A 14,625-nucleotide genomic window follows, 5' to 3' on the forward strand; every position below is an offset into this window, starting at 1 on the left:
ATATGAGCAAGATTTGTTTTAAAACCTAATTGACTATTAATTGAGCATGACATACTGAGGATAGACAATATTAAACGTTCAAATCAGGATATTAGAAATAATGCTTGTGAACTCTTACAACATAACAAGTTCCTGAATTTGTTCTCAGTTCTGAACATCATTTTATAGATGAGTTTAGAGCACTTAAGGTAAACAGTAGCAAATGAGATGTGGAGTTCATTGAATAATCTCCAGGATGGTTATCAGTGTGGGCCTGTAAATTCTGTGACAACTCATCACTCTGCTGCTTAATACATTTGGATGCCTTAAGTCATCCTAAACCCTCCCTGAGATCTCTAGTTGGCACACAATGTGAGCATGAAATTAATTTGGCACTTGCCTATAGATAAAGATGAAGCATTTGTGAAACAGTATCTAGTTACATTTCATGCTCCCACAAAATGAATAACCAGTTTCCTTTCGATTGCTCATTTAGAGTGAAACCTTATTTAGACATGAAGTCCGAAAAACCCAGAGAGAAGAAGATTAGCTCATTTCCTCCTGCCTCCCTCCCCAACTTCTACTCTGTTGCTAAGAACTGTCACGAAGGCTTAGGCTGAATGCTTGTTTGTGTGTTCTTGGCGAACTTTCAGATTAGTTGTTACCAAGTCCAGCCTGGAATGGCTAGCTCCCTCACCAGAACTCAAAAGTCCGCTATTTATTAGGGTACCTTTCCTAGGGGACTTGAATGACTGTACAATTATTCTAAGAGTCTTCTCTTAATATGTCAAGCACCTAGGTGAAAATGTCAACCATCCTCATGTTTCTAATTTTTCATTTGTTTGCCATCATGTATTACCAACTTCTCAGCCAGATATATAGATAGACATATGTGGTCACAGATTTAAGAGTCAAGTATCCTTCTTTAGAACAACACGCATCATGCCTAAATATACATCTTTAAATACCAGCTATGGAACATTCCATTTTTTTTCAATTGTTAAATAACAGAGGCTCTTGAACCCATTTGTCCTCCAGAAAAATAATACTGTTCTAAAATAGCAAGGACTAACATGAAGATTATTTTGATGCAGTCACTGTGCTAGGGCCTTAGCATTTTTTCTGTATGAACACGTAACTATGCTTGAATTGAGCCGTTATTTTTACTCTTGCAAGCATGGGGCGTTTTCTTCTAGTAATAATACTGTAAAGACTCTTTTTTTCCCCCCTTTGTTGCTATCCTAGGTCCTTAAAATAAACACGTTCATTTTGTTTGAGATTTTCTGTCTTGCCATATCAAATTTTCTTTTTATATGTAAGGACAATAGCTCCTCAAAGAAAACATTTAAGGCTGGCAGTAGTATGGAATTCACATAATTGAATGCTTTTTAATTTTTATTTCCTTACATAAAAAGTTTCATTATATTTTGAATAGAACCAATATAGTTGAAATCAATACAAAATTCCAAAAAGATTGTAAATGGGGAAAAAAACAGTTAAGTTAAATATACCTGCCTTGTGTTGAAGGCAGAAAATGTGATAACACAATAGATCTTTCTCTGACATGCTGGCTTTCAGCATGAAAAGGCACATTTTAATTTATTCTGAATGTCCATTGTAGTCATGTTGCCAACAGAGAAGGCAAAGACAGTTCCTAATGCAGACTCCGTAAGTATGTTACAACAATCCCACAGGAAAAGAAAGGCACTGCTGTACTAGGAAATGATTCAAACCTTTCAGAGTCCTGAAGAGGATGGGATCAGAGAGGGGCCCCACTCCTTTTGCATTTCGTGCTTGAATTCGAAAGTAGTACATTGTGTCAAGGTTGAGATCCATGATTTGGTGAGTAAGCCGATCACCACTGATTGTTTCCATCACCCAGTCGTCAATGGGTATGTTCTTGTCCAAGGTATAAAACAAGATGTAAGCTGTAGAAAAAGATGAATGTGACTGGGTTTAGTGTACTGACCACAAACTATACTTCTGCTTCTAAACACTCATGTCTCCCAAGTATAATGTGCAATGAGTATTATACATTCACAGTCTATAAACTACAGTATTCATTTAAGCAAGTAATAATTTTTTTGATATTGCAAAGATTAGACAAATCATTGCCTCAGTGTACAGAAACTGAAAATGGAACAGACCATTCAAAATAAAAATATCTGCCATCTTTAAAAATACAAGGTTTCTGTGGTCTATAAATCCTGTGCATGGATTCCTGACGGACAGAAATACTGAGATAGCAAATGTGTTTTTAAGCTGCTAAATTTGTGGTGATACTGTTACACAGCAATAGATACCATAATAGGCTAATGGTGACCTTGGCAATCTGCACCCCAGATGATTTCTGTGTTCAAGTAAGGTCAGGAATCACCGCTTTAGTCGATATGTGGAATCTGTATATTTTTGGCATTCATTGAGATGCTGCTGCTGCAGCTATGAATGTCTTATAATGCACACCACTCAGTAAAAGACAAAAGATGAAGGTAAAGAATTCTGTAAATCTTAAATTGTAGGACTCTCTGGTTAATATTAAAATTGGAATACTACAGTTCAAAAGGGATTGTGAAATATCACTGAGCAAAGGAGTTGTTTCTGACTCATTTATAACTCAGCCCCCATGATCAATATCAATAAAATCTTCTAATATTTTTTTGAATCAGAATAGTCTCCATTCTTGTCCTCAAAGAACCACATCTACTGAATAGAAGACCCTAGTACTGGTAATACTTTTTTTTTTAACTTTTATTATGTGCATGTCTTATCTCTTCAAAAGGATAAAAACATTCCTTTAGTTCGAGAGCCATATCTTGTATTACCCTTTATTCTTCAGAGAAACCAATAAAATTGTCTTCACATAATAGGTATTGAAACTAACTTATTGAATGAAATCCTCTAGCCAGTAAGCACAGATGCTTTAAATTCATAACATTTAATGCAACCGTAGAGTTATCATGGGCTGTTGTAAATGCCTGATGACACTGAAAGTTTGGAGAATTGTTCTCACCCAGGTCAGCTACATTTATTTCTGATTTTGTTTATTTGTCAAACGGAAGAAAAATAACTGCCCTCCTTGTGTTTTCGTTTTTTTTTTTCTTTGTAAAAAGTATTTAATTAACCATTTAAAAATGGTAGTTCTGACATCAAATAAGTATGATTGAAGGTACAAGCATCAGGTTCTGATAATTCCAAACTGTATTTGAAGTGATTTCCTGGTATTTATGGAGGAGTCGATCTTGTGTGTGTGTGTTTGTGTGTGTGTGTGTGTGTGCGTGTGTAAATTTGAGAACTGAGATGCAGAATAGAAATATACTACTACAACATTCAAAACATTAAAAATTGGCCTTAGGGAAAGCATACAATTTTATCTGGATATATGAGTTTGGTGTGTTTAGAGAATATTAAATCTGTTATTGCAGTCTTACTGTAGAGATTTCCATATCCACACAGGTTGGAACAAATTCATTGGTTTCTCAGAAACTTTCTGTACCTGTATGTCCATTTCCCCGTGTCCAAGTTTCTTTCTTCATTCTTTTCTCTTACTTTTTTCTTACTTCATTTTTGTCTCTTACCGTAACTAGCCAAATAATGAGAACTATCTCCTGTCATAGGTAATAAGACCTGGGATTGTTCACTCAAGTGGGCATTCCTGCATTAGAATTACATTTGTCTAAATATATATAAAATGTTAACACCATACAAATGTCATTTTTGACTACTTCTACAAAGAGGTTATTGTAACTGTAAAAAGAATGTGTCAGAAAGTGTTCAATTCCACCTCTCTCCTTTGTCTTTTTGCATACTTCTTCCCACAGATCACTGATTCCCTTCCATGGTTCAGCTGCTAAGTACCAGGAAGACCAAGATGATGCCTACCAGCAAGGAGCTCAGCCCAGTAAGAGCTCCTCATCTTTCAAAAATTGATTCTGATAATCATGTCTATAGATAAATACATAATGAAGGACCCATTTCTTCCTTCCTAAAAAACAACAACAACAACAAAACAGTGCTATGGTGAGCGCTGTGAATTGTGTAAGACTGATGAATCACAGACCTGCACCTCTGAAACAAATAATACATTATATGTTAAAAAAAAAAAGAAGATAGTAAGAAGGGAAAAATGAAGGGGGGAATCGGAGGGGGAGATGAACCATGAGAGACTATGGACTCTGAGAAACAAACTGAGTGTTCTAGAGGGGAGGTGGGTGGGGGGATGGGTTAGCCTGGTGATGGGTATTAAGGAGGGCACGTACTGAATGGAGCACTGGGTGTTATATGCAAACAACGAATCATGAAACAACATCAAAAACTAATGATGTAATGTATGGTGACTAACATAACATAATAAAATTTAAAAAAATTATTAAAAAATAACAGCCTATGGATTCAGGAATACCTGACCTCAACTCATAGGTCTTTCATTTCCTGGCTTTGCAACCTTGAGCACCTTGCTTAATCAAAGTATGCCTCCATTTTCTCATCTGAAAATAAGTTGCTCTGAGATAATGTATTTTAAGAAATTCACATATGTGGGTATTCCTATTATGTTATCTTCTATATAGTGACTACTTAGTAAATGCTACATTTATTTTTTCTGTTTTTCTTTCTTTTTCTCCTTCCTTCCTCCTTTTTTTTCTTAATATTAGTAATTAAGGAAGTATTATATTTGGAAGAGGTGGAATTTTTATTTCAAGTCAACAATAGATTTAATAGCAAGTCAATGATTATTCTACTCAACAAATATTTATTAATTACCTACTAAGTGTCAAGAATATTGATACTGAAGAGAAAGCTTTGAACAAAATCTGAAACCTGTTCTCATAGAATTTTCAGCCATGTATTAGGAGCATTTAGATTTTTCTCTACTGATTATATGGGAAGGGGACATAGAGGAAGAAGTCAAGATGGCTAAATATCCAACTTTTGCAACTGGATAAACATAAAAAATTTTTATATGATGGGAATAAGAATAGTTAGACACATATGATTGAGGTGAATGCCCAGCTTGGTCCACAATCCCAGGTGGTCTTACAACCTATTACAGAATATAATAGTGCATTATTTGGCTGGTTATGGTAGGGGTTAGACAAAAACAAAACAAAACTAAACAAAACACACACACACACACACAAACAAACAAAAAACAAAAAGAAAAGAAAAAAGAGAAAGAAGGGAGCATAAGACGGGTTGGGGAATAGAAGGAGATGCCAATAAGACAGGCAAGTGGAAATGTACAATCTGAGGTAGAATATGTGTATTTAGAATTCCTTGGATGGAAATACAGATTTCAGAGACATAAGTTTGTGTTCACTGAAGCCCTGGCTTTACTATACACACTTTTTCAGAGAAAGTAACAAAGGGACTAAAAAGATCTACTTAAGAAACAGGTGGAAGAAATGTTCGCTAACAAGACCAAGAAGCTGTAGCCTGAAATTGGGAAGAAAAGTGGGTAGATGATCTTAAAAAGTTCAAGAGAGAAGAGAATTTCAAGAAAGGGGAACTGGACTAGAGTATCACATGACACACAAAAAAAGATACCATAATCTTATCCATTGGAAAGTACTGATAAGGAAACAATCTCTGAAGACCTAACTCTTCTAACTATGTTGGTCTCTGATCATAAATAATGTTGGATGTTGCATTTATTTAGATCAACGTTTCAAAACCCTAGCTGTACATTAAAATCACTTGGGGAGCTTTTAAAATATAGTATGCTCAATCCTTCCTCAGATAAATTAAATCATAAATCAGTTAAGAATCACTGATTTGGACTAGTTGAATACTAATAAGCTGGAGCAAAACATAGTGTGATAGTGGAGTCTGAACATGAGTTTTAAATCCTAGCTCGTTACTTCTTGGTTATTTGACTTTGGGGAAGTATTTACCCTAGAAACCCCTCATCTCTTCATTTCAACATGGAATAACAGGAAGATAGGATCACTTAACAATACTAAAGTGCTTAGCAGGATGCCAAGCATATAATGAATGCTTAATTCATTCTGAACCATTCTCTCCTGAAAATGTCAGTCCAAATTCCTAAACTGACAGTTTATAATCAAGGAATTTAGGTATTGGCATTATCTAGATCTCCTTCATTTCCTCTTTTTTTTGTTTAATCTTTTTGAAGTATATATATTTACAAGTTGATGATCTGGGTTCTATGCAGAGTACATTAATAAAGCCTCACCCTAGAATGGATTTCAAATGGGAATAATAATAGTTCATTTGTTTTAGTTCTCACTGGACAACAGAGATTTTCCTCAGCACTTCATTATTACATTCTACAAAAAGAGGTTCTATTACTATCTTTATTTTATAGATGAGAAAGTGCACTTAGGAAAGTCAACTTACCTAGGCATCTCCCTCAGAAGCTTGGGTCCTTAACCACCCTGCTTTATGGCTGTGTACATGCAGGGATGTGGTTAAACAAAGAAATATAAAGGGAGGATGTGAGCACCTTCTTCTGCATAGGCACACACATGCTCTGACACACGGGGAAAGAACTCCTGTTTCCTTTGTACTTTAATGAGAAACTGAGTGTAGTAAATCTGGGCCCTCTGCTATATGGTATTTTGAATATTTTATCATCCTGTGTTCTGGAAGTAATTTGACTGAAAGAATCAAAATATATATGGAAAAGAAGTTGTCTTAAGGGTTCTTAATGTTTGCTCCCTGTTGACTTGAGTCAAAATATCTCAACTTGAAAATAATAATTGGGTTTTAATAAATGAACTAAGCTCTTAAAGGTAAAAAGTATTGCCTCCATACTTTTAATTTACCTTTGTGAGAGAAGGGATACTGAACATACAACTCTAAATAAAATATGTGGAGAAGGTTGCAATTTCGGCACACAGTATTTTACTACTTAGATTCATTTGCATTTCTTAACATGGGGCAGACTTCCATTTTTTCCCTAAGAAAAGCAAAACTAAACTTCTTCCAGAGTTGAAAACACATTCTATTGTTTACATTGACTACTTGATAAGATTTATTTAAATAAGAGATGAGAATTCAGGTAGTATATGGCTTATTTTATCCTTTACTAAAAAAATATATTTTTTCCATCAGAACTTGTTTTTATTTAGACAACTTCTACCGTGTTTTTCTCTTCTTAAACTTATTATCTATTGATTTACCATACGCTTATAAATTACTGTTTATAACATAATAAAAAAGTCATCATGTAAACAAATCAAAATCTACAAAAGTACTGAAATAGAACCAATGAAAATAAATCATAACATTGAGGGGAAAAAGAAAAAGAAAATTGGAATGAGCCAGCCTCAGTTTTAAAAAGCCTGGCAGAGTGAAAACTAAGCATATACGATTTTGGGAAGATTTAATATCCCTCTTCTTTTTCCATATTTGTCAGCTCAAATGAAATTTCTGTTTGCTATTGCACTCAAAACAATTTCCTAGAGAAAACAAGTCTTCAGCTTAAATTTAAATCACATTTGGAATTTTCACATTATCTTTTCATTTTGGAAAATTCAGAAAGTAACTCATACAAAGTAAGTGTGCCATCTGAACTATAATTTCCATGCTTATCTCTGTTATCACAGAATGACTGAATTACTTTGTTAATTTATAATAGTGCTATCTACTTCTTATATGCAAAAAAAGAAGAAAAAGGAGTGACTCTTACATGTGCCTAACCCAGTGGTTCAAGTTAATTAGACTATAATGTGCACATTTTTAGTTATACAATATTTTTCATAATAATTATATGCTATGGAGACATCTATTAAAAGCCTAAAGTGATCATTTAAATGCAAAATCTCTGATAGAACTCCATTATATTTTTCATACTAAATTAACATTACAGGCTTCTAATGGATGCTTTAATTAGGCATTGATGTTATCAGCAATATTTGGCAAAATAAAATCTGTCACTGTGAAATATTCATTAAGTTCAATTTCTGTCAGTCAATATTAAGTATTTTACGAACCTTATGATTTAAGTAAGAATCTAAAAGCTAAGTGAGAAACTAAAAACCCCCAGACAAACCTCCTTTGTATGTGCCACTCAAAAATACACGGTCATTAGGTGTCTTTTGTATTTTATAACTGCTAAACAACTGGCTTCGTTTTAGTCATTTATGCTTAGAGACATTCCATTAGAAGAGTGTCCTAATGCTCCACAAGTTGAAAAACAAAAGGTCTAAACTAATTGAAATACACATCCTTCAGAAAGCAACTCAAATGAAATGTGTATTTGTAGGCACCATTAGAAGAAATTCCATGGTTAGCAGGGGGCAAGAAGAGACAACCAGAAAGGGTCGGGAAGTCCACTGAGATGCTGGGACAGAAAACTAATACACAAAAGGCATGAGCCATGCACATGGGGTAAGCAATTGCAGGCCAAGCAGAGCAATGCTGGAAATCAAGCAGAGATGCTTACCAGTAATTTTCCCATTGGCTTCCAAGGGAGGCTGCCAACTCACAATGACAGCACGAGGCTTCCCTTCTCTTGTAATGACTGTCAAATCCTTGGGGGCAGAGGTCGGGGCTGAGAGATGAAACAGAGACAAGGCCTTGTCATTGGATGTGAAAGAAAGCAGACATTTATGGGACTTCTAATCATGATGTTGACACTCAGAATCCATCATGCAGTATATCATGCTGATCTTACCATTTACGATTTATTTCAAGTATTTTAATTAAACAAGCAACCAAACAAATATATAGAAATGAATGTTTTTCTGTGGAAGTTAAATGACTTCCAAAGGTGTAACTATAGAGAGGAGAACAGAATATGTATGAATACAGAGTAGAAAAGTATAATGGATATTTCCAAGCGAGTGCCACGCTAAACATGTAAGAATCATTATAAGAACAAAGAAATGTACACATACTTAGTGAGATTGATGGCTACATGTCTCCAAGAGACAGAGTCCTGTTAAAACTGTAGGATTTTAAAACAAAAATGTCACCTAATTCTATATTTTCTTAAATGCAAGAAGGAAAAAAAAAGAATGAATTTAAATGCAGGTTAAAAGATCTTGCTTAGGTAAACATATTAGGTATCTCTTAGCAAGAAGGCTAAGGAATATTTGAAAATAGAGGATGTATGGAATCTGTGAAGGTCTTAGTATCAGCCTGTCATGGAATGAGAAGGCATGAGACCATAGGGGTCTTAGAGCTAATTTTCCCACACGTTGTTGAAAGGGACCAGAATTTATCACCCCAAAATATGCCTCTTTGGCATAAGGATTATTTTAGGCCGAATATTTTTAAGAGACAGTAGACATAGGAAAAGCTCTGAAAACTTAGTAGATGTTACCTTTTATAAGAGAAATTTGTATTTATAAGAGTGTCTCCCTCTCTGTATCAGGAAGAGGAGGATGATAAAATCTCTACAAACTCTTATTAGGGAGAAGGCAGGAATTTAAATCTGTATAATAATGACACCCTTGTTTACTGTGATTTGCCTGAAAACTTCCCATTACTGGCTCCCTAACCCCCAAAGTATTCTTTTGTTTTTAGTTGGAGATTGTATTTAAGGTGATGGCTTGGGCCATTTCAGGGAGTTACTCAGTGTTCCTGGGTATCCTCCATGTATCCAGGAGGTATACATGTTCTTAAACTCCTGTTTGATTTTCTACTATTAATCTATCTTTTATTATAGCGGGGTCTCAGCCAAGGACCTAAAAGAATAAAGAGAAAGTTGTTTTTCCTCCTATATTGTGCTCAACAAAATTTTAAATATTTTAAATGTGGCAGTAAACTGGCCAAGCCAGTCCAGTATCTTCCAGGCTTCTTTAGATCTGATTTTCACTGTCTATGCTTTGAAATGCAGTGAGTTTTCCTTCGAGGCAAAGCATAATACTCCAAGTTGATTATTGACAGTCTCTTTTTGTTACCTTTAGTTTGACATACAAAATTTCAGAACATGTCTAAGTTCTATGGTTGGGTTCTGAAGGAATTTCCAGATCTCTGCATGATAATGCTTCTGTACTACAAGATAGGTACAACTTTGTCCTAATTCTGAATTCTTCACTCTTCCTATTCTCTTTGGCTCTTCTGTTGGCCCTATCATGCAGAATCTGAGCAACCCTATTTTCAAATGGAGGAGACACCAAACATTTCCATCTATCATAACATTTTATTTTTAATGCCCTGATTCTCAAAGCCACTAGTATTCCAGGTTAACCAAAGCTGCACCTAATCATAATATCCTGAGAAGGTACTTAATATATTTAAATTAAGGAAAAAAAAAAGGAAGGAAGATGAAGGAGGAACAGACATAGGTCTAGTGTAGTTGAATCCTGAGTAAGAAACTGTGTAGGTATATGGTTTTAATGAAATAAGAGCAAGGACATTCTTGCAGGAAAAGAAGATGTGTTATAGCAAAATACCAAAGAGACGATACTACCTTGAGAAGGGTTATTCTCATAAAGAGTTCATTCAAGATATTTCCTAAGCCATAGATAGGAAGGTAATATATCGTCACAAATTGACTTAGAGTGTTATACCAAGCATAATAAGGAATTGTCTGATTATGGGAGTAACTAAAAGATCTTCCTAACTAGTCAGGAATAATCTGCTTTTTAACTGGGCTAAAATTCAAATTGATGCTTATTTAGAAAATAGTCAAATGCTGATGATTAGTTTGCTTCACTGAATCTGTTATGGTATTCAAAAAATATAAAATGACTTCAACTTCACCTAGCAAAATAATATACTGAAGGAGTGGTTATTAAAAACAACAACAACAATCTAACAAGTGGTGTTTAGGTGGTGTACAAGTTTTTCTTCTTCCTCAAGCCCTGTGAATTTGGTGAACAGAGGTTCTAGTATTGGAATCAATAGCTCAAATGTTTAGGATTATCATATAAACTGCACACTATTTGGACAGGAATGTGGCCCTAACAACCTCAGGTATGCCTACTGAATCAAGCAGAATGGCTCTGGTCTGTTCCTTTCCAATCTCATGGGTTCTGCCTGGAGGTGACCTTTCAGAAATTCTTCACTGACTACCAATCCTCTTTGGATAAACAACAACTAATAAGAAGGGCGCCTGGGTGGTGCAGTTGGTTAAGCATCCAACTCTTGGTTTTGGCTCAGGTCATGATCTCGGGGTTGTGGGATCGAGCCCTGAGTTGGGGGGGGAGGTCTACGCTCAGTGAGGAGTCTGCTTGAGTTTCTCTCTCTCTCTCTCTCTCCCGCTGCCCCTCCCCCCTGCTCTCTCTCTCTCTCTCTCTTGTGCTCTCCCTCTCTCATAAATGAATGAATAAATAAATAAATAAATATTTGGGGGCTCCTGGGCAGCTCAGTTAAGCGTCTGCCTTCGGCTCAGGTCATGATCCCAGGGTCCTGGGATCGAGCCCCGAGTTGGGCTCCCTGCTCTGCGGGAAGCCTGCTTCTCCCTCTCCCTCTGCCCCTCCCCCACTGCTCCTGCTCTCCCTTGCTCGCTCTCTCTTGCTTGTTCTCTCTTTCTCTCTCAAATAAATAAAGTATTTTTTTTTAAAGATTTTATTTATTTATCTGACAGAGAGAGACACAGCGAGAGAGGGAACACAAGCAGGGGGAGTGGGAGAGGGAGAAGCAGGCTTCCCCCTGAGCAGGGAACCCGATGAGGGGCTCGATCCCAGGACCCTGGGACCATGACCTGAGCCGAAGGCAGACGCTTAAAGACTGAGCCACCCAGGCGCCCCTAAATAAATAAAGTCTTAAAAATGTAAATAGATAACAAATAATAAATATCAGGCCCTGGTATTTACTGCACTTTCTTTTACAGCCTCATTTCCCCTTGTTGTCTGATGAATACTGTGCTCTAGTCACTCTGAACCATTCATAAGTTTCTCTAGAAGACATCTTTCTGATACTTGGCTTGTGTACTTTTGTACATGCTGCTCCTTTCCTTTGAAGTCCCTGGAATGGGTACCTGATGATCCACCCAGGCCATTGCTCAATTATTATTTCTTTTGTGAAACCTCCCTTTATTTCTCCAGACAGGATTTATCCTTGGATCTGTTTGTTCAGATCCCAACTTAGCCAAAACTCTATGGTTGTATTTCTTATGTTATTTCAGGATTTTGGATTTTTTTGCATTATTTCAGGTGTCCTTCCAGTTTTTTCTATTTTACTTAACTAGAATAAAATTAAGGATTTATCACCTGGACAGAATGAGGTGTTTTATTTCAAGGATTTGCCAACCACTCTTACCTTTATCACAAGCAATTTCAGCACAAATGCATAACCATGCAGTCCCATACAGTCTTTATGTTACTGCAGAATTAGAAGCAAACCTAGAATTATTTCATTCACTTCATTTCCTTCTCACAGCTATAAAGTCTGCAGACACTTGTGAATTACTTCTTGCTTCTCATCATCACCCAGGGATCTCATCCACATGCTATTTACACTTTTGTCCAGATCATTATCTGTTTTGACAATCACCTTCCTATTAACCACTCTCTAGCAGTTAATATCTTTTTGTCAGCCATGGGTCTCACCGTTGGTGTCCCTACAAGGCTAGGTAGTTGATGAGAAATGAATAGGATATATTTATCAAGCCAGATGATAGGGTGTACTTTATTTTTATGAAAGGGAAAAATGAATGAATTTGCTTGCTTTAAGAGGAAATTACTGCTCCTTCTCTTTCGCTCAGGGAAGACCTAATGTCTTACTGGTTTATGTTCAGTTCCTTTCATCTCTTTTTAAATAAAAAGGAAGAGCAGGGCCCTTTTTCTCCCCATAGAACATAACCCATTCATCATGTCTTATTCTTCCTAAGAAGCTGTGAATATTGGCATCCAGGGCAGACTTTTAGGAGAAAGAGTTAATACGTGTAAACATGTAAAATAGAAGATAAAAAAAAAAAAGGATGTTGAAATTAAATCAGACAAACTAGAAAACTTCTTATAGAAAGAAGTATCCACAAAAATATAAGAAATATTAACAGTGAACTGAGTTAAGGTAGTAGTTTGGAATAAATGAACTGCAATGCCATGGGACAAATTCTAATGGAAAAAGAAATTCAACTTACCCAGAGAGTTTTATTGGTATATATATTTTAAAATTTGGAAATGTGTGGTTTAGTTTACCCCTAAATAGAATACCATGAAACCAATCAAACAGCAGTTTAAACCCTGTATCCTTCAGACTTTGGATTTCTGTGAATGTAAAAGCCAAGTGCACTGCACGTCTGTTAAGGTTATAAATTCAACATTTATGATCCATAGTAAATGTGACTGGTAAAATTTACAGTGAATTACACTTTCCTGTGATTTGAACTATTTCAAGTTGCATGAAGGTTTTTTCCATTGCGTTGTCTTATTTCTAAGGAGTGAACATAACCACCCAGAAACTTCTTCCCATACCCAGCTGAGGTTATTTATGGTAAACACCAGTGCAATTATGGTTGTAATGCATTGTATCTAATTTCTTTCCAAAAAAGTAATACCCACCATGACTGCTAATCAAAGACTCAAATGTTTTGGACAGAGTTCAGTGCATGGATTTCTGCCTTTACTTAAAGGTATTGAAAGAAAGAATTATATTCAGATCTCCGGAGTCAATGCCCAGATTAAAACCAGATCACTCAAACCTCTGGGGATTCATTTTCTTCTTTTCTAGAGTGGGGAGGATAATAAACTAGATATAAAAGTGCTTTGAACCACAGAGTATAAAATATTTTCTGCAGGATAAGGTATAACTTAGACATCATAATGCACATATGTTCCAACTTCCACAAAACCTGGGAAACACCATCAAAAATCGAAATTTGAAAGTAAGACTCTCTTCACATACCTGCTTCATATGTGGTGGCATGGGCAGTCATGCTCCACGTGCTTGACCTTCTGTTTTTTGTTACCATGACAGAGAACTCATACATCGTGTTGGGTTTGAGGCCTGTTGCTGTGTAACTCAAAGATGTTGTATCTTCTGACTGTACCAGTGGGGAATAAGCAAAGAGAAGATGAACTCTATCAACTTGCTAAGTCAAAGCATGTAAAGAGATGACCAAATAACAAACAGTTTATTTCCAAATATCATAAGACCTAGGACACAGCACTGGTTCTACTTCTTTTCTGTCAACCAGTTTACACTGGCTGATGGTAGCTCCAAAACACAATGGATCAAATCAGGTGCGATGTTCAGAGGGGCAGCTAGCTGATCAATTTTCCCAAGTGGGGTAATAACCACTGTCTCAGGACCAATTCTGCTTGCTTCCATCAATTCTATTTTTAAGCTAATCTGCAGTGACTTTAAATTTCATTCGTTTGTAATAATCAAAATCTTTTTTTCAGTAGTTTTAATTTATACATTTTAAATAAATCATCATGATTATTTTCCACTAGTAATAAAATTAATTTTTAGAGATCTGCTACTTATGATTTTTTAATATTATTTATAGCACAAACTTTCAGTGATTCCAGAATCTGTTGGGCTATTATAAAGAAAATAAACAAAAGCAATGTTGTATTGTGTGGTCTTCTTTTTATGCAAAGTTCACATGAAACACACATATAAGTATGGTCACTGGAGCAATTGATTAGGAAGGGAACAACAAATTGGATATGTATTAAAAGATTATAATTGTGTTAGTATTACTTATCTTTTGAATTCATTTGTCTTTTGAATAGCAGGTTAAAGATATTTGAGCAAAAAATAAAGTATCTATTTTTATTGTTTATT

At 35.7% G+C, this 14,625-nt stretch overlaps 1 protein-coding gene across 2 annotated transcripts in view; it reads right to left on the minus strand.

Moving 5' to 3' along the window:
- DCC (DCC netrin 1 receptor) overlaps positions 1-14,625 on the minus strand; it is a 1,171,073-nt gene that overhangs the window by 109,476 nt on the left and 1,046,972 nt on the right. The window contains exons 18-20 of one of the 2 annotated variants that reach the window (XM_073898172.1): positions 13,738-13,876; positions 8,384-8,491; positions 1,713-1,907 (exon numbers count right to left, since the gene is read on the minus strand). In XM_073898172.1, coding sequence (XP_073754273.1) covers positions 1,713-1,907; positions 8,384-8,491; positions 13,738-13,876 — 442 coding nt within the window. The remainder of the gene's footprint in view (positions 1-1,712; positions 1,908-8,383; positions 8,492-13,737; positions 13,877-14,625) is intronic. The other variant, XM_073898173.1, reaches the window with a different exon arrangement.

This window comes from Callorhinus ursinus, unplaced genomic scaffold (assembly GCF_003265705.2).
Source record: "Callorhinus ursinus isolate GAN/ISIS: 27379988/994484 unplaced genomic scaffold, GSC_fseal_2.0 scaffold11, whole genome shotgun sequence".
Classification (NCBI taxonomy): Eukaryota; Metazoa; Chordata; class Mammalia; order Carnivora; family Otariidae; genus Callorhinus; species Callorhinus ursinus.